The sequence below is a fragment of the Talaromyces stipitatus genome, genomic scaffold (assembly GCF_000003125.1).
Source record: "Talaromyces stipitatus ATCC 10500 scf_1105507295523 genomic scaffold, whole genome shotgun sequence".
Taxonomy (NCBI): Eukaryota; Fungi; Ascomycota; class Eurotiomycetes; order Eurotiales; family Trichocomaceae; genus Talaromyces; species Talaromyces stipitatus.
This window is the reverse complement of record NW_002990113.1, coordinates 2322757-2345389: the sequence shown is the minus strand read 5'-3', so window position 1 is coordinate 2345389 and position 22633 is coordinate 2322757. Positions and strand designations below refer to the sequence as shown.

Sequence of the window (22633 nt, the reverse complement as noted above, 5' to 3'; positions counted from 1 at the left end):
GAGTCTGCAGAGGTTAGCTTGTCAAAGGCATAAGAAACCACTTGTGTACCAAAGACCACATCCCCAAGCCGAATGTCACTTTTACTCCGTGAAGAACTCCAGCAATCCCAACCATCAACGCAAACGGAATGGATGTACTTTGCATTTTCGATACGACCCTGCAGGCAGGTGTCAACCCTACCAATTCGAATTTGAGACAGGCCATCGCAACATTGTGCTTCCCAATACGACCTCGGACGTAGACGGTATAATCGTTCCTGGTATGCGCCGGTGTGGATTCTTCGCCATAGATTTCGTCTAGTGCATACTTAGCTGCGAGATGTTCGATGAGTAGTGTGCTCTCCTAGCCCACAGTGAAGTCACAAGCTCTCGGAGAGGGTTTGGGACTGTGTGATTGGGCCTCTTCTATGTATTCGAATTTCTTGAACTTCTCATTCAGTTATAGAGCCTGAAAAGATATCTTGATGAGATCTAAATTCAGCCCCTGAACGTTTAATAGAGAGAATAGGGAGTCATCATTGAACACTGGCGCAATTTTCACTCACCTATAGCACAAAAATGATTTCTCACTTAGATCTGAAGATGACAAACTATCAAAGCCTCCCAGTCTGGAAACAGTGATCTAAAAAAAGAATCTAGATAAAATCAAAAAAACCACATGGGCAGTTGGCCGTATTTATGATCTCAAAATCGGAAAGGCATAGTCATGTCTACTTCCAGGTAAGGAAAATAATTAACCTTCTTACTCTTAGCTGAATAATTACTAGCTCAAAAAGGGAGCCAGATACTGCATGAAAAGAAGTAGAATCAGCTTTTCCACCTGGCAGCTTCGCGAGACAACGCCGAACTAAGGCACGTAGGTGCAAGCTCTTTCAGGACAGATCTTACGTCGCGCACCCTGGCCTTGAATTTGGTTGGAATTGAATCGAAGTAAAGAAGTTACACAACATGTTCTCCTCGAGGCTAAATGCAGAGTATTCATATGAATCATACGTAGATAGTGGTCTCAGGATTTATTAAGTCCGAAAGGCTGTGAAAGAGGATGATCCATGCATGAAGCTGAGTTATCATGTCTCATATGTGCAGAGTTTCTCTTTGTTTAATACATGCCATCATTAGTTAGCATGTTTCGACTAACATTGAAGGTTATGGTGTGCAAACGTACCGGGAGTGATGTGTTGTAAGCTGAATTAGGGCTTCGTTGAGACTCCCGAATCGACTTTGCGGAGCCAGAGTCTACGAGAGTTACAGCCATGTGACTACGTAGAGGGAATGATCCATGCAGGGACTTGGACTAGAAGCCACCAATGAAATAAGAATGTGTATATATTCGACGTCATCTAAAGAAGATATGTTGTTTCTCGGATCCTCCTTTCAGTATGAAGATGCGAAAGCCGAAGAGTGAAACAGAATGTACGTATTAAGCTGGGAGTATAAGAATGTTGAAGGATAAACAATCGCTGCCAAGATGATCAAAAAAGAAAAGAAAAAAGCTTGGTGGGCTAAAAATAAGAATGAGGTGGATATGCCGGATTGAGTACAGTTAAGAAACTGAAGAACCCCAGAAAATTATGTGTACGTGATATGAGAATTCCTCCCGAGTGTCCATACAGAGTCACGCGTGTATGTGAGGGTTAATGTATGTACCATGTTGATTCGAATTATCAATCACCCCGGACTGGCAGCTTCGCCTCTGCTTTCCCACATTCGACGGAGAAGCATTTCCTGTTCAGTAGCAAAGTAGCCCTCACGATCTGTACCGGTGACTGTCTTATTATCTGTATTTATGGTAGACGCGGAATTGCCTGCTTGAGCGTTGCCAGGTTCCACCGCTACTGCTGGATCTGATGATGGATCGCTGATATTAACAACATCGTCGTGATCTTGGAAATAGACTCGTCCCGACTTGGATTTCCGATGGCGATTGACGTTCTCGGCTGATTCTGTACTACTGTCGTTATCCCCAGACGACGCCGCTATTGCTTTTGCTCGCCTGCTGGGTAGAGCGTTCAAGAACTGGCCAGTCGTCAAAGAGGGAGCGGATTTTGAACTCTTTGCTAGGAAGCTAGATTCTGACGCTGTGTTCGGTCTGCCGCTTGTATTTGTTAGCCACTGTAGTCGGATGAAACTATTCTTTGCTGGGCTTTGAAAACGTTGCACAACATGTAACTCCAGTGATGTCTTTTCATAAGCTTTACGCGTATGTTTGGCTTCACCGTCGTGTGTTGTGCCAATTCGGGCGCTTCCATTTACAGCGCCTCGGCCGTTATCATATTGCCCATTCCGAGAATGCGATGCGGCTATGAAAACAGGATCGATCGTAGACTGAGGAAGAGCAGGCGATCCATTAGAGTCAGGAGGAGACGTAGTCAAGGCCGCCGTTCGTTGAAGCCATAGTTTCTGTTGGGTTCTGGATGGCGGTCCATCGCCAAGAGGTCGAGGTTGCGGAGATATGACCTTTGTTTTCTTCACCGTGCTGCGCTCCGGAGTTGGGGGCGCTTGAGGATGGTAATGTGGGAGGAAGGAAGACGGCGTATTAGGGTCGGAGTCTGTTCGTGAAGTGGCATGCGCTCCAGCTTGAGGGTTGACGATAAATCGTGACACGCCACCTTCTATTGAAGACGAAGTAGCTTGAGGGAGTGAAGACTGCGCTTGAGACGATTGTGCCGAAGGTGCGTGTCCTCGCAGGCCGCCGTGGCTAGAAGCAAGGTTGGTTAGAGACGTCAAAGACTCGTTTCGTCGAGCAGTATCTATTGCAGTCGCAGTACCCATGGCCGAAATTGACGACATCGCCGGTGGTGCTTTCGATATTAAAGACTGGCTCAATAGACGATTGGCTATGTCCTCTGTTTCATGAGTTCGCTGTTCGTGCTGCGACTCCCGTTCCTGCTCAGCTGAAGAAGCTGATGACGCTTGATCTTGGTTTGCACTTTCATCATCAGAGTCCTCGACGGGTTTGGGAAGACTACTGATCGTAGATTCGGGGAGACTCCTCGACTGCGATATTTGCGGGTATGAGCGCTTCACAAAAGTTAACGGGTCCACCAGGACTTGGCTGCTTTCTGCGCTGTTTTTGCTAGATGGTACAGCAGAGCCACGTCGGGTGCTTTCCGGTGACTGGGTACTATCTTCCCACTCTTCTTCAGAATCGGAATCGCCAACCAACTCAAACCCCACTGACTTCTTAGGACGGCCTTTGGCTGACTGCGGGCGATCTGTCACGAGCGCTTTCTTCGGAAGAACTGTCGACGTATTGCGATGCAGGGCGGGTGTGGAGTAATTTTTTCGTATCGTCGAAGTATGCGATTTGTGTTCGCCTAGAGACGTGTTTCCGCCCTCCCAGCGGACGTGGGAGCCTGAGGTTCGTGGACTTTCGACTGGTGTAACGGGGGCGGACTTCTTACGCTGATGATGGCGGGCACCGGTGCCGATCGTCGTGGTACCCTCGGTAAATAAATGCATGTTCTGGGCCGTATGCAGCCTCTGTAGTTTATTCAGGTTTTTGCCGAATGATGGGTTACGTCCATGAGCGCGATGGCCACCACCCACAACATGGGCGCGAGTTTTATGACCAGCAGCTGCTGTTGTTTTCTGGGGTTCGGTTGCATCGGTCGCATTGCTTGCTGGGGACGTGCGAGTCGACACGATCGCGTGGGATGAAACAGAGCGGCGGGCTAGCCCAGGTCGTTTCCCGGGAGAGGTGACCTGGCTATTGGTAGTCGGTGACATGCTTGCTAATTGATAGGAAGAGCAAGACGCAAGGGATTTCGAAGTTCTTTCTAAACACTGTACAATCGCCTGCAGGCTAGCACACAGCGAGTTTTGAGACCATGGATCCTAGATTAGGGCAACTTCCAAATGTTTCCCGTGTAGCTAGAACTGAAGCCGCTCGATTTCAGTTATGAATCAGTCGCACACAAGTCGTAGAATTCTCTCATTCGGTCATATTATTGATGCAGGACGGCGGAAATGGAGCACGGCAATTGGTGGGCAGCACGTCGAACGGACTTGGTTGGATTGCTATTTCCTGTCTGTGTTTAATCGTTGTTGCTTCTGCTGTAAGGCATGTTGATCGGCAATTGCACGAGCTTGTATCACCAGCGAACGAATTGGAGATGGTAAGGATAGTCGAATGGATTGAGAGTAAGAAGATGAAGAGAGAAACATGGGTGAGAGTGACCAAGGGAAAGATGTGGGGAGGCTAACTCCAAGTTTCTTGCCGACCGCTTCCAGACTGCTCCATCATCTTTACATACTTTTGGCTGGTATCAATTCCCGACGGATGCGGCTACATTATTTACTTGGGTACAATATAACAAGATAGAAGCGCGAAATGGTGGTTTGTCATTCTACTGTACAACAAACAGCTACACGAGGTACAAATTATCTTATAGGGCTCAATGCTAACTGGTATCATATGCTGCAATGAAAGGTTTACAGCTGGATTGGGCAAGCGAGAAATGAACAGCGTAGACTTCCATTGCCTGCCTCAAAGCTCTATTAAACTCTCCTCCACTACCGGTTTGGGACCGGCGGTTTCTGGCACTTGCGAGTGCGCAGGATATCCAGCACCGGCTGGAGCTCCGGGATAGGCCGGGTAGGATCCTTCTGCTGCATTATTGGGTGGTGGTTGAGCATAAGGTTGCTGATATGATTGCGTCGGTGGGGGGTATTGGTACGCGGGAGAATCGTGGCCGGCCTGTTGAGTAGGCTCTTGATGTGGGTAGTTGGAATATTGAGGCTCATTATGTCCGTACGGAGCAGGAGCGGTTGCAGGCTGAGAGTATTGAGAATCGCGCCTAGTGATTTGTGGCTGTTGATATGGTGCACCAGCAGGCCCCGGCGGGATTGTGCTATATTGACCTGTATAAGGCTTGGTATCTGTCGGTGGTGGAGGCGAATGGAGTGAGCTGGGTTCTCCGTATTCACTGTTCAACTGCGGATACGGACTAGGACTGATGACTCCTTGGTCTGGAGTGACAGTACTATAGCTGGATGTACGCTGAGGCTGAACATTTGGTTTATACTGATCGGGAATTGTGTTTGAGAGATAAAAGTTTTCAACTCCACCAGCACCTTCCGGCTGGTGCTGAGCAAGTGTTGGGTACTTATTGTAGGGTTGTGCACCTGGAGGCGCCGAACCGTATGGCCCAAGATTATGATGGGAATATGCGCTAGATAGACGTTCTTCGAGCATGCGATCGTAATATCGCACAACAGTCGAAAGTTTGGCGTGGAGATCAAGCAGCGTATCTGAAAAGATTAGAAATGAAAATACATACAGGCCGAGAACAGAATAAGAATTTACCATGTTTACTCATTGTTTCTCCATAAGTACGGGCCAATTTTGGTCGCAGAGCCCCTATGCTCTCATAAAGTTCTTGAATTTGCGGTTCACGCAAGATAGTACCCGGTGGCTGATGCTGAAGACGATCAACAAGTGTCGCGAATAGATTAATATTCTCCGCTTCCACAGGGCTGAGCTCGTAGGGATTCTTGGGCAGTGCATTTGTATTGACGGCACTACCAGAAGGCAATTTCGTAGCATCTGAGTTCTTCAATGCTTCAGTATGCTTCTGTTTCTGTACCTCCATATCTTTCAGAGATGCTTCGATGGCAGCTTTTAAGTCAGCATCTTCCTCCTCATTGGTCTCCGGAACCGACGCGGGTTTGCTTTGTGTTGGTTTTGACTGAGGTACATATCCGGATCCCACACGTCCTTCAGCTTCTTCTAGACTCATCTGCAAGGCTCGCCGCAAGTCTTCGTCGAAGCTCGAATCGGCTCGAGCAGCTCGCGGCTCCATCGATGCGGTGTTCTTTGAGATGGAATTATTCTTGAATGCCGAGCGTTCGGAAATGCTACCAGATGGGAAAGTCTTCGACGTAAGTTTAGCGTAGCAGCCATCGTCTACTCGCACTGGCTGTAATATACCGAGGTGCGGTAAAGGCAGAGTCTTGCTAGAACATTGCGCATCAAAGACATTACCACAATTCCGACAATGATGCTTTCGATTCGTGAAACTGAAAGGCGTCCTACACCGCATGCAAACATCGGAGTCGATCCATTCGGGCGGCTGTACAATTGCAACGGCCGATGTTAGACTTATCACATCTCCTAAACCACGTGAATATTGGAGACTTACGGCACTACTGTCAAGCATACTGCTAGAAATTTCGCTCTTTGGCGGAAAAGTGAATCCCTCGTTTTGTAGCTTCCGATATGTTTCTCCGAGGTAGATAAGTTCCAGCCTTCCTTGGGATGCTAGCGCCCAAGCCTGGATGAGCTCCAACATTTTCTGTTTTACTTCATAGTTGAGCGACACGCTATCGGATTTCAGTAGAGAGACCAAGTTGTCCATGAATTCGCGCGATGCAATTTCAGCGAGGAAATGCGATCCACCGTTCTTGACACATGTATCTGTCAACTGAAGCAAGAAGTTAGTCATAGCGTCTTCCCCGCCGCGGTAGAATAAAACATACTTTGAGAGTAGCAAGTTGTATATTAGGATTCTTGTTTTCAAGGCGTCGCTTCAAAGATCTCATTGCATCGCGCGGTTGGACGCTCTTTGAGCGGATGAGATCGGATATCTCCAAGTTCAATGAAATGTCCTCCCTGGTACAGCCGGCAAAGTCAGCAGGATGTAGTTCGGGATATGCGGATAACACTCACAAAGACGACGACGTAGCTCTCTCGATTTGCTCATCGAGCGGCGAAGTGGAGGAGAACCAACCCGCCATAGTGTTGGCAGCTAAAAGCTTTGCGAACAACTGGTGTTATCTTGGCGAGTCTGCTGGGAGCTGTTGCGGAGTTGATTGAAGCTCGAAGTGGGATGACGTTATGTAGCTCGAGATCTGGATATCGACGAGATCGGAGTCGCTTAACACCTGTCTCCTAAACCGATAGATCTATCTAATATGCAGAGTGTATCCAGAACAGCGAAATGAAGAAAAAAGATAGATATAGGTTGATGCGATAGAGAAGGATCGATGAAGTTTGGTGTGAAGGCAACCTTCATGTGTACTTGGCATGTGGAGCCTGCAAACACAGGTAACTTACAGATACGTATTTGTAATACGAACCTCAAAGATTTGAATCAATACAGCAGCCTAATCTTACAGGTTAAATGGCAGCCTACCGAACTACGGCTGAGTAGATGAGGCCTGTAGAAAAGTGTTTACTGACAGTCATACTCAATTTCATAATGTAGCTACCTACTCTGTTGATAGTGATTCTATATGTAATTCTTCATACGGAGTACGGTATGTTTACTCCGCATTACACTTTGTATTATATTGACCAATCACAGCCTCCAACCAGATGGGTGGCGTCATAGCCCAAGGCGGTGAGTGGCCTGTCCTGCCCTGTTTCTGTTGGGTCCATCAAGACAATTCCCGAAACACGGTTCATTGACTGAGATCTCTAACCATATCAACAAAGAAGAAGAGCGTTTCCCTCACTAATAGCAGGATCCTCATCCTACGAACAATTACTACGTTTCGTTCGTGCCCATCGAGAATATCCCCCTTTGTTCCCGCCGATCGAACGATTCCTGCCACCACGTATCCCGGATAGGAAGTGAGGGGTGTACTGAGACGACCAACGTCGTTCGCAAACATCTCTACTCGTTTTGACGCCGCCTGAATTGGCTCAAGATCATGCGTGATTCACGATTTATACCATTTAGATAATGTCATCCGGACCAACTGTGCTGCCGAGCGCTTTTGGCTCCTCTGCAACACCTCTGGGTGGAGGCGGCATGCAGCGTTCTAGCGAACGCTCGAATTTGGGGACCTCATCCCGAAATGGCAGGCTTGTATCCTATCATTCTCACAGCGGCCGAGCACCGCTTCCGTATATTAAAGATCTTCAGGACCAGGCGGCGCATTTGGATGTTGACGAGAGGAGTCCGGTATGAGCTATCTCTGATAAATGGAGATGTGGATTTCTGACTGATGAAAGTAGATATCCGTGCTTTTGAGCACCGCCGCGCAGAGTATCCAGAAATGCCAGACCTTGCTTGATAGTGATCAAGTTGGACAGGCATATGTTCAGTATCTTCGAGCATCGGAAATAGTTGTGAACCTGATCCCACGCCATGCAGAATACCGTACGTTACCATCGCAGAATCCCAACTTGTACGCGCAGTTTTCGAAACTCATGCAGGTAAGCTTTTATGGATGATCGCCTTATAAAGCGTTGTCAACTAGGAGATTGATACTAACGCGACTTTTCTCAGTCTATCGGCCAACAACAATCAACGATGGATACTATAAAACAGCAAATTATAGAAGACAATCTGGCGCACAGTCCACCGCGAAAAAACTTGGCGAGCTCAAACAATACGGTTTCCTCAGGTGGTTATGTTGCATACAAACCTCCAAACGGTGTGATCAGGATGCCTAGCCCAACCGATTTCCAGCGGGGTAATACATCGCAGCAGGAGAATGTACAAAAAATAAACGGTACAATGTCTAGCCCAGAGGACATCCTTGCGCAACGTTTTGCCAGGCTCCGGGCTAGCCAGAGCCCGTTACCTACGAATGGATCCGCAATCACCGATCAAAGTGCATCCGTCTCAAGCAGACCCTCATCCGGGGTTGTGACCGATTATCCACCTCGTCCTTCAGCGAATTCAATGCCTTCCACGATGAGCATATCATCCGGTCCTGGTTCTCCACGGCCATTAGGACCACGCGCCATGGGGACATCCCACTACGGACCCGCGTCTCCAAAAAGGAAACCGTTAGACACAGCGAACATATCACTTCCCAAAGCTCCCAGTCCCGCTTACAGCCCTATATGGTCGGTGCCGTCACAACCAACACAGCCAAATCCGCCTCGAAAGTCAACAGACAGCATTCAAGCGACCAACACAAGATACTCGCAGCTAGCTGGATCAAGAATGAACAGCCCCAGCAGATTTGGCGACGACGATAATCCTTATAGATCCCGCACGCCGAACGGAGTCCACCTCGCTCAGGAGAGTAAACCCACATCTGCCGATCTCCCGCACAACACGACAATCCGGGCACAACAGTTACTCGAATACATGCGAAGATATAATGTGCTCGTAATAGATGTGCGTCCCCGTGAGCTTTACGATACGGGGCATATATATGCTCGATCTATTATATGTATCGAGCCAGTAGTGTTGAAAGAAAATGTTTCCGCAGAGGAGCTGGAGGAGCGGTTGATTGTCTCTCCGGAACACGAACAGTCTCTCTTTGAACGAAGAAACGAATTCGACTTGGTGGTATATTATGACCAAAACACCGACTCCGTCAGTTATCTAGCTGGGTCTCCAGTTGGCACATCAGCGCCCCACCTTAGGGCTCTTTACGACACTTTATATGAATTCAATGCTTACAAACCTTTGAAGGATGGCAGGCCACCGGCATTATTGGTGGGAGGGTTGGATGCTTGGGAAGATTTGGTTGGATCACAATCGCTTGCGACATCTTCTACAGCGGCGATTATGGGGTCGTTACAAACAAAACGTACCCAACAAAGACCTGGACGTGCTTTTGGAAGAGTACCGTCAGCAAGTGCGAATTCTAGTCTAGAAATCCGCAAGAGACGTCTTCGCGAGTTTACACCGCTTAACCATGAAGAATTGACAGCATGGATGGAACGTGCCAAAAACGAAGAAATCAAGCCTGGTACTTATCAAGGGGATGAGGCAGGTATACCGGAAGAAGAGATTGATGAAAATGCAGTCGCAGAGCCTTCTTCTCCATTTGTCCATACGTATGAAGACTTTCTTCGACGGTTCCCGGAACCACAGGCTATTCAGCAATCGATGGTCGTACCCGAACCTAGGGCTCCTGTGTCTTCGACGCCGAACTATGCTTCATCTATTCCAGTAGCACCGTCTCGACCACCACCTGCAATTCCTCGACCAAGTTATAGCGGTGTATCTGACGGTCGACAAATACAGCCTACCCTTGCACGTCAAAACTCTGCGACCAAAACTGCCCTTTACACCTCTAATTCGTTTATGACGAGACTGAAATTACCGCGCACCGGACTGACCAATTTTGGAGTGACTTGCTACATGAACTCAACGCTTCAATGTTTGAGTTCGACGGTAATTATGAGCAAGTTCTTCATTGACGATCGTTTCAGATACTACGTCCAAAAGAACTGGAAAGGTTCGCAGGGTGTGATGCCTGGTCTTTATGCTAACCTGATCCGTTCGCTCTGGAAAAATGATGTCGAAGTTATTATCCCGACTTCGTTCCGAAACTTTTGTGGTCGATTAAACCGGGAGTGGGCGATTGACCGTCAACAGGATGCGAAAGAGTTTTTTGACTTCGTGGTGGATTGTTTACACGAAGATCTGAATATTAATTGGCAAAGAACGCAGTTGCGGCCACTGACATTCGAAGAGGAAATGCAGCGTGAACGGATGCCTGTGCCCAAAGTGTCGAAAATCGAATGGGATCGGTACTGTCACCGTGAAGAGTCATTCATCTCGTCACTGTTTGCAGGACAACATGCGAGCCGTTTGAAGTGTACAACTTGCAAGCGCACGTCGACGACATACGAAGCGTTTTATAGTATCAGCGTCGAGATACCTCACACCGGTACGGGGGACATTTATCAGTGTCTGCAAAGTTACTGCCAAGAGGAAATGCTGAGTGGCGATGAAGTGTGGAAATGTCCATATTGCAAATGTGAGCGGGTGGCCACCAAACAAATCATCATTACTCGCGCACCTCAGATTCTGGTTATTCACCTGAAGCGATTTTCGGCGTCGAAGACGCAATCCGCTCGGAAGATACATACCCCTGTCGATTTCCCTCTTCACGGTCTTCGCATGGACAATTTTGTGATACCCTACACTCCTGCTAATTCTGAGTCCGGCGATCAAGCCAATGATAATGGCGTGTCAGCTGCACCGCCATCTCTCACACCTACAACACCGCCATTCACATACGACGCATACGCCGTGTTGCGACATTTGGGTTCGACGCTCAGTGGAGGACATTACATCTCGCTTGTACGGGATGCACAACGACAATGCTGGCGTCGATTTGACGACGAGCGCGTCTCGGATTTCAACCCGCGAGATTTGAGGTTTTCGGATCGTTTGCAGAACGAGCAAGCATATATACTGTTTTATGAGCGTGTTCCGGCGAAATGAGCCGAGAATATCACTTGGCGACTGTTGTCCAATTTTTTTTGGCTCTTGATTAAGCGCTATAGCAGGCGATTGTACAAAAATGCATGGCACTTGATTTGGTTATGATATTATGAAAGATGGCATATTTGGTTCTGTTATGTTCTTGCGTTGGATGATTGAATAAAGATACCAGTTTTCGTTGACACCTAGATCCATTGATAGTAGAACAGGTTAATCTATTTAGATCAGTTTTATTTGCTCTTATCACATGTTCTAGGTGTTCCATTTGTCTTTTAAGGGTCTCGTCTCAGTGTTGAATGGCGGGGAAGTCTACATCCCCTTTCGGGAAATCCGACAGGCGAATTCTGACTGACATAGTTATAATTGCCAATGGATCCTATACCTATACAAGGAAAAGAAAAAGAAAAGAATCGGAAAGGCCGCACTTTGTGTTTTCCGTCCGCTGATAATGCGCTGATGGTGATTGGTGATGACCGCTTTCTTTCCCCGATTTTCTCACCCGCTTAGACTCTTAGCCTAGGTAAACTGAACACCTAATCTCCATCTCTATCTCTATCAACAAACTTATCTCTCTCTCCCACTTCTGCTGTCGGATACCCTTTGAGCGTGGTGCTTCAGGTTTTGTAAGTCTTGTTGCCCTACTGTTTGCATTTGTTTGCCGATGCTTCGCCAACAATCGCCTGGTTGTTTTATTTCCCCTGGGTCGGGATTGTTGATAGCAGCTGAGTCTGAGATATCCTCGACCATGCAATCAGCAGAAACAGAATACTCTCAGCAAGCGCATCGACAATCCCACGATACATCACTTCTGTCAATCCTAACCGGAATATAACTAATAATATCTTCCGTCTAGGAATTTTCTATTCCTTTTTTTTTTCTACAACCGTCGCCATGGCCGAAAAGTCATTCACCTATGCCGAAGTCTCGGCTCACACTACCAAGAAGGATCTACACATGGTCATTCATGACAAGGTCTATGATGTTTCTTCCTTCGTCGATGAGCACCCGTACGTACTTACTCAGTTTTCCTACGTCTTTCCGAATGGCGATCAATCGATTGATCGCAGGTAAACCGAAATATGTACACTGACAGAAATATCATGTGATCAGAGGTGGTGAGGAGGTTCTCCTCGACGTCGGTGGTCAAGATGCCACCGAGGCATTTGAGGATGTCGGCCACAGCGACGAGGCTCGTGAGATTCTGGAGGGGTTGAAGATTGGTGTTCTCAAGCGCCAGGTATATTTTCTGCGAAGCCTAATTTCATTTATCAGCTCTAACTATTCACAGCCCGGCGACCCGGCCCCCAAAACTACCACCGCCTCTTCCTCTGGCTCCTCATCCAACGCCAGCTCCGGCGGTCTCGGTCTCGGTCTTTACGCTTTCATCTTGCTCGGTGCTGCTGCTGCTTATGGTGCTTACCAATACCTTCAATTGAACTCTCAGAAGCAGTAAACTCTTTTTTGATCTAAAGCGACAACAACGAAATATAAATAATGGAGAAGTTTTGAGAACTTACTTTGTTTTCTAATGTGTTTCGATTCCCTTATCTGCTTCTTGTAGAGTGCCTCAGTGCGTGCTTGAGGGTTTCCCAGCTGGATAGAGGAGATGATTTGATGTGATGTGAGATGCCAAGATATGCAATCTACAGTTCATCACACATGCTAAGATTGCCTATGTCCCGAGCTGGCAGACTCTTATCCTCGTTAGACTATTGATTGATATTTGCTTGGCAATGGACGAACCTTTTTCTCAAATTGATATCTATGACTGGTTGATAGCCTCAAATCCCTCTACAATATGTTATACAAGTATATCACATCTCGACAGACATTAATATCAATTCCCCGGAGACAACGCCTTCACAACCTGCTCATAGACCGAAAACACAATCCCACCACTCAAAAACAACCTCCCCAATCTCATCGTACTCCCCTTCCAAAGCCCCTTTGGCCCTGCCTCCCTCAACACATCCGCAACCGCATCGTTTATCGTCGCCTTTTGTGTCCCTTGCACCCTCGTCTTGATCGTATCAAACGGCTGTGTAGCATAAACAGTAATTATCCCAGCGACAGAACCAATACCGAACGTCGTTACGCCGTTGAGCGGGATATTGTAGTGTTTTGCGCTTTCTTTGAGCATGTTATACGTTCCCATACGTACTGCTGAGGTGGCTGATTGTTTCATGGTGGTTGGTATGAGACCCTGATATAATCCTCTTCTCAGACCCTGTTCGCGGATCAGAAGTTGGATTCCGTGCGTTGTGCTACGGAATCTTTTTGGGCCTTTTGCGTCGTCGATTCTGTATATCATTAACCACCAACTCTTTCAAACATTGAGAGGGGGAGGGGGAGGGAGGGAAGTACAAAGCAGTCTTTATCCTCTCCGTAGGTGTAACAGCAACCACACTCTCAACACAACCCGCCATCATACCGGCCAATATACCCGATGATTTGGATAAATGACCCTTCTCGTCTGCAAGGGCATTCTTGATGGAGTCAAATGTTAGAAACCGTACGGATGCCTTGAACGCTGTGCCCACGACCAGGGTTGTACAGCCCGTGTAGAGTGCTGATATCCCTTCTATTCGGACTATGTCGCGGATGAGGATGAGAGGGTTTCTTGTCATTTGTTTTGGTGTTGTTGATGATGCTGATGTTGATGGACTGTCGCGGAGTTGGAGTCTGGTTTTGGCGAATTCGAATGGGTACTGGGTTTGATATCAGATGTCAATTGCTTCATATGTGGTTGAAGGCTTGACTGACTGTGCACATAGCCTCGACACCTCCAGCTACACCACCGGCTATTAGGGATACACCTGGCGATACATAAGCCTGCAATGCATTAGCCATTGACCAATCCGTGTAAAGTTTGAGTAAAACGTAGGTATACCTTAGCCTTGGCTTGCTTCTTCGGCGCCTCGGCCTGTATCGTAGATAATTGAGCTTCCGCCATTGTGTTTCTTGAATTAAGTCTCCAGCCCGCCCTTTCATTCAAATACAAATTTAATAAACGCAGTGTATATGGGATCGCCCGAAATTCCACAGAAGCTTCACATCAAATATGGACTTTGCTGTAGTTATAGCTCTTAGCTATGACTGGTAGCATAGTGCCGAATTCGGGCCAAAGGCCGTACCAATCCCGCGGCAAGTCTTTCTCCGTTGTCTCGAGTCTCCAGTATTCAACGGCGCATCATATGCCGATATTCGCTTATTTCAAAATATCTTAATGTCGTCAAGAATACAGTAGAACTTAGCTATAACGAACAGAAGGTCTCTCAAGGTCTGAGTCTATATTCTAGAAGTGAGATTGATTTGGAGATGAAGGGCACTAGTATATTACCCTATTTCAGTATTGATAATTACGGTGCTCTTCAGTTCCGTACCAAAAGATTCCAAGATGAGATCAGTATAGATATGGAGAGGCCTTCCTTTCGTTATATCCAGGTTCTACTGTATTTCTATCGGAGCTCAAGGGAACCTGTATGGTCGTTGCGAGATGTGTAGGTAATCTAGGTTACATCTCCAATCCTACCTAGGTCGAAAGAACTTCATAACGATTATGTATTGATTCACTATCTGAAAAGAATGGAAGAACAAAAGTTTACAAAGAAATATGTAATACTCAATCAATTTCCCACATGACATCAATTGCATGTTGATGGACAGGCAATCAAAACTTTTTTTCTTTCAAAATCATCTCAAATTGCCAGTAGCTATTCCTCCCAAGTTTCATTTTACTTATCATGATCGAGAATTTTGACCGTTGCGGACAGCTTCCAGGATTAACTCCTTGGCTTGTTCTAAGCCTTCCTTGGTGCCCTTGATTTCAATGGCTTCCCCCTTGGCTTGACCCTTGGGCACCTGAATGCGGCATCCGGTTTTCTTGCGGATAGTGTTGATCTGGCTACCGCCTTGACCGACAACAAATCGATATGTCTTTGGGTCAGGAAGGATCAAGTATCCAGTTGCGCCTTGTTCGGTTGCAGATGCCATAGCTCTCTCCAGGGCCGCCTTCGCCTTAGCCACGTTTTCTGTCGAGCCGGACAAAACCCATGGGATGGTGGCCGAGATATTTTCACCAGCAGATGGCGCATTCTCAACGACCTTCCACGAATGGGTGTCGGCAGCGGCAACCGCCTCGTCTGTAATCAGAGGAAGGGAAGTTCCATTTGTGGCGCCCTCGCGGGTTTCAACCGCTGCTGGCTTAGCTGGTGGCTGCTGGCCAGCATGGTCCACGGTCACCTGGTAGTCATTTCGCAGACGACGGAAGAAAGAGCCATTGTCCGAAATAACATGATGTAAATGTCGAGGAACTTGGACGGTCTCGCCCTGCTGTCCCTTGAGAAGTTCTTCAATGTGAGCTTTGGCCTCTTCAACAGCGGTGCTTGCTCCCTTGATCTTGACATCGGTCCGCTCAGATCCCTGTCTTGGGATGTCTATGGAAATGTTAAACTTGCTTTCCAAATTTCGTCTGATGTCACCACCACGTCCAATGAGCAAACGATGTTGTGTTTGTGGTACATCCAACGTGACTGTGACTTGGTCCTCTCGCTCTTTGACAAATGCGTCTATGGCAGCTGCAATCTTTTCGACAACTGCACCGTTGCCTTCGAGTTTGATAATCTTATCGTCACTTTCTGCACGAGGGAACTTGACAATACGAGAGGCAGTGCTATCGTCAGGTCCACCAGCCTCGACAATGATGCGACGAATGTTGGCACCACCACCTCCAATGAGGGCCTTGTGATGCTTCTTGTCAACTTCAATAGTCTTCGTGACAATTGAGTCGAATTCTTTGGCCCTTTGCTCAAGAACCTTCTTGGCTTCCTCTACTTGCTTCTTAGTACCCTTTATCTTGATCTCAACACGGCCAGATGCATCTGGCACATCTTGAGCACTTGGAACATCAATCTGGGCACCTGTATCAGCACGTAACTTGTCCATCTCACGGCCTCGCTGTCCGATCAACGCAGGAATCTGGCTTTGAGCAACAGAGACGACTGCAGAATGCGAGTGATCAACCACCCATTGGAGCAAGCTCAAGATCTCGTCTCTGGCAGCGTCGGCACCCTTGCTAGGACCCTTAACATGTACCTCATCAGGGGCCTGGTTGTTGCGTCCGAAACGACCGCCGCCCACTTCACTTGCAGTGTCTGCAACAGACTGGTCGTCATTTGCAGGAGAAGCTGCAGCGCGAGGGAATTGCACACGGACGTTATACCTGTCCTGCAGCCTGTTGACCTGGCTACCCTTTTGACCGATCAAATCGCGATGATACTTGGCGGGAATTTTAAGGATATGAGTCGTTTCATCTTCTAATCTCCTACCAAGAGCAACAATTCTCTGCTTGGCGGCATCCGCTTTGGCCTTGGGGCCTTTGACTTCAACCTTGCCGTTATCCACTTTGATATCAACATCGAATTCCTCCCGAAGCTTATTGATATTCTCGCCGCGCTTGCCAATAAGGAAGTTGGCATACTTCTGAGGAAAGTCAAAGCTGATAGTGTAGTCCCGTTCAAGATCGTCCTTCTTCTGTTGTTCGACGAATGCAAGGACCTTGGAAGCAAGGTCGTTCACATCACTAGGACGTCCACGTAGAATAACTTCACTTTCGCCAGCTGTGCTTGCGTTCTGAACTAGCGCTCGAACTGGGATGTGGTCTGCGTCGAGCTTCTCTTCCCGGGCAATGTACTTACGCACTTTGTCGGAATATCTAATAATACAACATTAGTATAATAGAATATATAAAGATTAGACTGTATACATACTTGGCAGGTATAGAAACAGACTTCTGGACGATGTTGGATTGGTCGCCCAGTGTGTTAATCAGGTATTCTTGCGCAGACTGCAGAGCTTGCTCAAACGCTGCAATATCTTCATTCGAGGGTCGTTGTCTAGGGATCTCAAACTCAGCTTCTGGCGACTGCTGTCCCTCATAGACGAGGATAACCTCGTTGCCCTCAGGGTTCTCAGGAACAATAAGATGAACGCCATATTGTTCCTTCAACTGTGGGCTCCCGTATGAGGTCAGGTATGTATGAAAATATGGATCAACTGATATGGAGCGGATCTTAGCTGGTGGGTGGGCCTGAACAAGATTCATGATGTCGGAACGAGCACGGATGGTATTCTTTCCATCGCGAGAGTACACCTCCCAGGTGACAGGTCCTTCGACAGATTGTGGGAGCACGATACGAGCATCATACGCACGCTCGAGATCCTTGATAATCTGGCGCTGTTGTAGATAGGAGGTAAGGGCCCTAGCGTGTGCGGCGGAGTGTTGTCGGGACAGATCGATACTAGCCATCTGCATGCTTGTTGCCAATTCCATTGCGCGGTTGATACCGGCCTCAATTTGCTCAGGTGGTCCAGTGATAGTCAAGAACTCACTGTCATCGGAGGCTGGAGGCAAAATGATCGCACAGCCAGTTTCTGCGAGGAAGTCGTGAAAGGCAGTATTGCTGTCTCCAAGGATGAATTGATGCTGGCCGCGATTAATCGCCAATTGACGTAAGGTGAGTTGACGTTGCAATTCAGCAGCACGGCGCTCAATCTCAGCGCGCGCTTCCTGAGCAGCGTTGCGCTCTCCGGAAATATGAATGTGACAGTCCGGGTCCGCGACGAAGCGAATCTGACCTGGTCCGGCCTCCTGCGGTGGTGGCTGGTTGAGCCATGTGTCGTAACGGGGAACTCGAATCTGGGCCTTGGTACGCTCCTCAATGTCATTGACATGGGCATTGTGAGCTCCAGCAATGAACGGGAAGAATTCTGGTGGAATTGATTTCAGCCGAAGGTTGATATTTGAAGCGCGCTCTTTCACGATCGACTCGATTTCGCGACGGGCCATCTCAGCTGCTACAGCATCACCTTCTATGAGCACATCGATAGTGACGCTGTCATCATCTTCGTCGCCGGGAGCAGGTTCATCAGTCTTGGGCACCTGGACGCGAGCGCCAGTTCGCTGCTGAATGTCTTGTACCACCGCTCCTCCGCGACCAATGATGTGGGCTCTCGCGGATGCAGGAATCGGCACACGGACAGATTGCTAGGAAATAGTTAGCAATAAATTTTGACTTCCAAGACTCGAGATTAAATACCTTAGATCCCACTTGTTGAGCGACTTCCTTGAGGGCTTGTTGAACGGCGTCAACAGAGCCTTTTCCTTCAAATATAATTGAGCCATTGGGCCCTGCTCGCATATCAACAGTAGCCTTTGAGCGTTTTGAAATGTCTCGTAAGATGTCTCTGACGGGTTTCTTGAGCTGATTGCGTGGAAGCATCTGGGATGGAGCAAGACGCAATTTTTCCACGTACTTTCCCGGCATCGTCATGATCTTCGGCGCACTGGAAAATTCGGAAGCTAGTCACATTCAACAATTAATATTATAAATTCTTGTAAGCATTGATTCTGAAACAACATACCAGATGACTGAGCAACGCTTTGTGCTCCATTCTGGGGAGCAGCAGTTGCAGCGGACCGTTTGGCACCCCAAGCTGTGGGAACATTCGCTGCAGCCTTGGACTTGGGACCGCTTCCTAGTGCTGGGAACAACTCTTCCGATTGAACATCGAGTGCTGGAGCTTTTGTTGCCTTCGAGACCGTGGGGGTAGCAGTCTCGGACGACTCCGAGGCTGATGGCTTGGCTATGGAAGATGGCGGAGGGTGCTGGATATCATCCTCATCCACAGTGTCCTCCACAGTGACATTGTGTTTCTCATGTTGCTCAGAGAGCAAGGCAGCTGGAGACTTGGATGCTTGTCCACCATTAACAATCAGGCCCGGACCTTCAGAAGCCATTGTGAAAGGGTATTTATTGTAGTGGGGCTCTTTAAGAATATATAATGACGATAGATGAATTGAAGTTCTTGCGTGGGGTAGGGTTGCGCGAACAGGATGGAAATATCACTAGAAACAGATCTCAGATTAGTGTGAATCACCTAGCATTCACAATCAAAGAGATACTTACAACTTCCAAACTAGCGTGTAACCACAATGATATCAATAAAGAATAATGCAGCACAAGAATGAATCTAAATGGATGGATTCGTCACAAAATGAGAGATCGAAGATGCGGAGAGCAATGAAATCGGGGGGGACAGTCGTCTGCGTGGACTAATGCATCACCACAACCAGTACGATGTGGGATTCGGGAGAGAAAATGGGCTGAGAGATTAAATAGGAGCCCAAGAAGAGGGAAGAGGTGACGAGATGGGGGTGGATGGGGAGAAGAGACGGGATTGACAGAGATGAGGTTGAACAGACAGAGGAGAGAAGTCAGAGACACAAACAAATCTGGAAGAGGCCACCCTGCGCTTTCTCCGGAGCCACGACTTGGCCCGAGCTCAACGTTGAACGGCAGCGGGCCATTGGCCAATCACGAGGTGCCTAGGCCTCGGTGACTTGGCGTTCTCGGAGTTAACTCTCCTTCATTTCTTGACATCTAACACACTGGCCTCATATTATGGAGTTTTCCAGGAATTACAATCACACTTGGCGGACTGCGGAATAACGAGTCTGCGAGGAAATTACACAGCCTGGGCTACCAGGGGCAGCTGAAAAAAATTGGTGTAACTGGCGCCATTCCATTCTGATGCACACAGGAAACAGTGAGCTTCAAAGCTCCTTACAAGGCACAATCACGACATAAAGGCAACTCAACACTTCAGATTTCGAACCCCTCAAACCCCGCGGCAATGCTATCCTCAAGCGTGGTCCAGCCCTTCCCATAAAACCTTTGTAGCAGCTCCTCCGCTCTCTTTCTTGGGATAACCTTGCTGAGATCCCGACCCTCATACTCTGGAGGACTAACAAGCTGACCGCAATCCGCTGGACGCAATTTACGTATAACTGCAAGAACGTCTTTCCAATAATATAACTCAGCGAATCCGAAGATACGCTCGAATTGTACCTCTGGATCCAGCAGAGCGATGACGTGCAGCTTGGCAGTGTCTTCGACGTCGATGAACCATTCTGGCAAGATTGATAAACTGTTAGTCATGAGAAGACACGCTGACGAGAAAGGAAGACTTACGTGCGGGTAGCAAGCTCATGATGGATGAGTCACCTTTCAGCACATTTCTGGTGTATCCCATAGACGATCCATGGATCTGCGGGTGCAAGATACGCCCAAACTGATATCATGGCAATTCGATCAGCACGATAAACCTTATTGAACAAGGGAGAAGGAAGAGATGAATACATTGACATTAGGAAGGACAGCGTTGAAGACGAATTTTGGTTTCTTCTCTTCAACAAACTTCCATGCCGCGCGTTCCACTTCGACTTTGGACGCGCGGTAGACGTGGCCACCTCTGAGCTCTTCAGGGGAATCCTTGTCCCATGCAGCTCGGACAGTAAAGTCATTCCACGTATCTGTGAAAGTAAGTTAACAGAAACAGCTGACCAGCGAATGAAGTCAAGATACCTTCGTATACTACAATCTCCACATCAGGTTGTGCGGTAAGTACAGCACCAGACGACGATGTCAGAACAAAGCGTTTGACGGTGTCTTCCTGAGCCACAGTGCTCATAATATTCTCCATGGTATTAATCATCTTTGGAATGACGACGGTTGGGTCGGGGCTAAAGGACATATCTGATGCCTGGAAACGAGTCAGAGAACGTTTGGACGGCCATGTATGGATAAAGCCGTCAACCCACCACGTGGACGACTCCATCGACACCCTTGATGCATTTCTTGAGAGCATCGGCAGCATCAAGTCGAGGAACAATGACCCCCTCATACTTGCCCGCATCGTACTTGTTGCTGAAGTATTCGCTCAACCAGGGCTTGGGCTCGCGGGTGGTTCCTCGAACACGATATCCAAATTCAAGGAGACTGTTGACGACGTGTGAACCAATATAACTATTGGCTCCGGTGACCAGAATCAAGGAGTCGGGAGGAAGAGCAAGGTTCTGAGGCGGCATGTTGAACTGACTAGATGGTTGAATTGGAATTCAAATGAGTGTTTAGCTGGTTGTTGATTCAGTGTTCTGAGGAAGAATGTATTTGGGGGTCTACACGGCCTATTTATGCTTTGAGAAGCCACCCTCATGCAGCAGCTTCTATTTACCTTGAAGAGCAATTGCTAGATTAATCTGCTTCGATCATATTTGTTGGGAATGGATACGTCTCTCTCAGGCCTTCCCAACACCATTCTCAGCCCCTCCAGTTTCAATCCACTGGATGCTATTGAATCTGTAGCATATACAGGACTACGGACGCATTTTACATCATCTCGATGATCTCCTACTTACCTGATTGGGTAGTAACCCTAATCTCCAGCCGCAGAGGATCCACTTAAGTCCGGTTCCGGTCTGATGGTGTCTAAGCTCGTGCCCTTATTTTATTTGTCTCTACAACAAAAACACTCAACATTTTGATTTCTTCGGACAATATATCAACTTATCCGATAACTTGTTTCGAGGTGTAAGCAACAAATATACCACCAGCAATTTTCTAATGCGAGACTGTCGGCAAGCCCGCTTCGCCCGTATGCTGCAGCCTTGGGGATCATAGCTTAGGGCTTCATGAAAGCAAGGTCAGTTTAAAGACGACGATTCTTCATTTTCCTCAAACGCCAGTAACAGCAAGCCCATTGACGTTGGACCTGAATGCTTCAGGTTCTGATCAGTGTCGTTGAAGAATCATCTATTCAAAGATGGCGCGAAGGAGTTTACAGCCTCACAGTACATAGGTAACAGAGCCTTGTGCTACAGCTGCAGCTGAGTCACAGACACGCGACCACGTGGACCAGTCTATTGTCGCTGTCTAAAGCGTTCTCAATTCTCGAGTCCATTTATGTTTATTTCATCAACTCACTGATTTCGAAGTTGACATTTGGCTTCCATAGTATATACCAGAATTGGTCTCGCTTATGGTACAATGGGCTTGAGGGAATTTTTCAAGAGCCACAAGAACATGAAGGGCAAAACAGGCCGAACACAGGAAGTGCGCCCCCAACAACGACAGCACCGACAACAACAATAACGATCCATGCGTCGTCATCGCAACCCACAGCTTAGAGTAGTAGTAATACAACCCTTACTGTCAACTCTTCATATGCCAATAGAGACTCATGGGACGAAGCTTATGATGCACTCCGTACCGAGAACGAGGATTTGATTCGGAAGTATGAGGAAACTGTACCCCAATACGGAAAACAGAGTGCTGCTTTCACGGCACAGAAATAGGGTAAGATTCCAGCAACATGCATACTGCGATGAATTATGTTTGACCCAATCACTCTTCTAGCTCCACCTAAGTCCTCCAGGCGTGAAGAACAGTTACGACAGGTAGTGACCACAGTGGTTGACGAGGTAGACCTCGCTAAATGGCAAACCAAAGCTGGGAGTCACTCCTTCATCCTTCGTGGCCAATTTGACCAAGCAGTCAAGATTGTCATAGCATCAAAGGACTTTATATCTTCGGCTGTCAGTTCTGACCCTCACGCTGCATTGGCCTGAGCTGGAGTCTGTACATTTC

General features: G+C 47.7%; 8 protein-coding genes across 9 annotated transcripts; 3 read left to right on the top strand and 5 right to left on the bottom strand.

Moving 5' to 3' along the window:
* Window positions 1-1308: 1308 nt before the first annotated feature.
* Window positions 1309-3729, bottom strand: TSTA_067930 (uncharacterized protein; the record flags this gene model as incomplete). Its single annotated transcript, XM_002340711.1, has 2 exons — window positions 1309-3377; window positions 3405-3729. 2 exons carry the CDS (start codon window positions 3727-3729, stop codon window positions 1669-1671), a joined length of 2034 nt encoding a protein of 677 aa, XP_002340752.1. The 3' UTR covers window positions 1309-1668.
* A 594-nt stretch (window positions 3730-4323) lies between these two features.
* Window positions 4324-6996, bottom strand: TSTA_067920 (vacuolar sorting-associated protein (Vps27), putative). 2 transcript variants are annotated; one of them, XM_002340709.1, is made up of 5 exons: window positions 6671-6996; window positions 6481-6613; window positions 6144-6425; window positions 5309-6074; window positions 4324-5253 (listed from the first exon to the last, which is right to left on the bottom strand). In XM_002340709.1, exons 1-5 carry the CDS (start codon window positions 6736-6738, stop codon window positions 4490-4492), a joined length of 2013 nt encoding a protein of 670 aa, XP_002340750.1. In that variant the 5' UTR covers window positions 6739-6996; the 3' UTR covers window positions 4324-4489. The 2 variants fall into 2 exon arrangements, with proteins under 2 accessions (XP_002340750.1, XP_002340751.1); XM_002340710.1 differs by lacking the exons at window positions 6144-6425; window positions 6481-6613; window positions 6671-6996 and having other exon boundaries at window positions 5309-6095.
* Window positions 6997-7688: 692 nt separating this feature from the next.
* TSTA_067910 (ubiquitin C-terminal hydrolase, putative) lies at window positions 7689-11328 on the top strand (the record flags this gene model as incomplete). The annotated part of the gene is made up of 3 exons (XM_002340708.1): window positions 7689-7910; window positions 7964-8164; window positions 8238-11328. 3 exons carry the CDS (start codon window positions 7689-7691, stop codon window positions 11145-11147), a joined length of 3333 nt encoding a protein of 1110 aa, XP_002340749.1. The 3' UTR covers window positions 11148-11328.
* Window positions 11329-12038: 710 nt separating this feature from the next.
* Window positions 12039-12969, top strand: TSTA_067900 (cytochrome b5, putative; the record flags this gene model as incomplete). Its single annotated transcript, XM_002340707.1, has 3 exons — window positions 12039-12154; window positions 12258-12384; window positions 12436-12969. 3 exons carry the CDS (start codon window positions 12039-12041, stop codon window positions 12598-12600), a joined length of 408 nt encoding a protein of 135 aa, XP_002340748.1. The 3' UTR covers window positions 12601-12969.
* Window positions 12970-12984: 15 nt separating this feature from the next.
* Window positions 12985-14241, bottom strand: TSTA_067890 (tricarboxylate transport protein, putative; the record flags this gene model as incomplete). The annotated part of the gene is made up of 4 exons (XM_002340706.1): window positions 14038-14241; window positions 13911-13979; window positions 13512-13855; window positions 12985-13447 (listed from the first exon to the last, which is right to left on the bottom strand). Exons 1-4 carry the CDS (start codon window positions 14098-14100, stop codon window positions 12985-12987), a joined length of 939 nt encoding a protein of 312 aa, XP_002340747.1. The 5' UTR covers window positions 14101-14241.
* Window positions 14242-14711: 470 nt separating this feature from the next.
* TSTA_067880 (RNA binding effector protein Scp160, putative) lies at window positions 14712-18945 on the bottom strand (the record flags this gene model as incomplete). The annotated part of the gene is made up of 4 exons (XM_002340705.1): window positions 14712-16860; window positions 16916-18192; window positions 18245-18507; window positions 18570-18945. 4 exons carry the CDS (start codon window positions 18943-18945, stop codon window positions 14889-14891), a joined length of 3888 nt encoding a protein of 1295 aa, XP_002340746.1. The 3' UTR covers window positions 14712-14888.
* An 865-nt stretch (window positions 18946-19810) lies between these two features.
* TSTA_067870 (cinnamoyl-CoA reductase, putative) lies at window positions 19811-21210 on the bottom strand (the record flags this gene model as incomplete). The annotated part of the gene is made up of 5 exons (XM_002340704.1): window positions 20809-21210; window positions 20573-20750; window positions 20348-20520; window positions 20180-20279; window positions 19811-20118 (listed from the first exon to the last, which is right to left on the bottom strand). The coding sequence occupies exons 1-5, from the start codon at window positions 21073-21075 to the stop codon at window positions 19811-19813; spliced, it is 1026 nt and encodes a 341-aa protein (XP_002340745.1). The 5' UTR covers window positions 21076-21210.
* Window positions 21211-22033: 823 nt separating this feature from the next.
* Window positions 22034-22614, top strand: TSTA_067860 (uncharacterized protein; the record flags this gene model as incomplete). The annotated part of the gene is made up of 4 exons (XM_002340703.1): window positions 22034-22099; window positions 22174-22280; window positions 22315-22342; window positions 22414-22614. The coding sequence occupies 4 exons, from the start codon at window positions 22034-22036 to the stop codon at window positions 22612-22614; spliced, it is 402 nt and encodes a 133-aa protein (XP_002340744.1).
* Window positions 22615-22633: the final 19 nt, after the last annotated feature.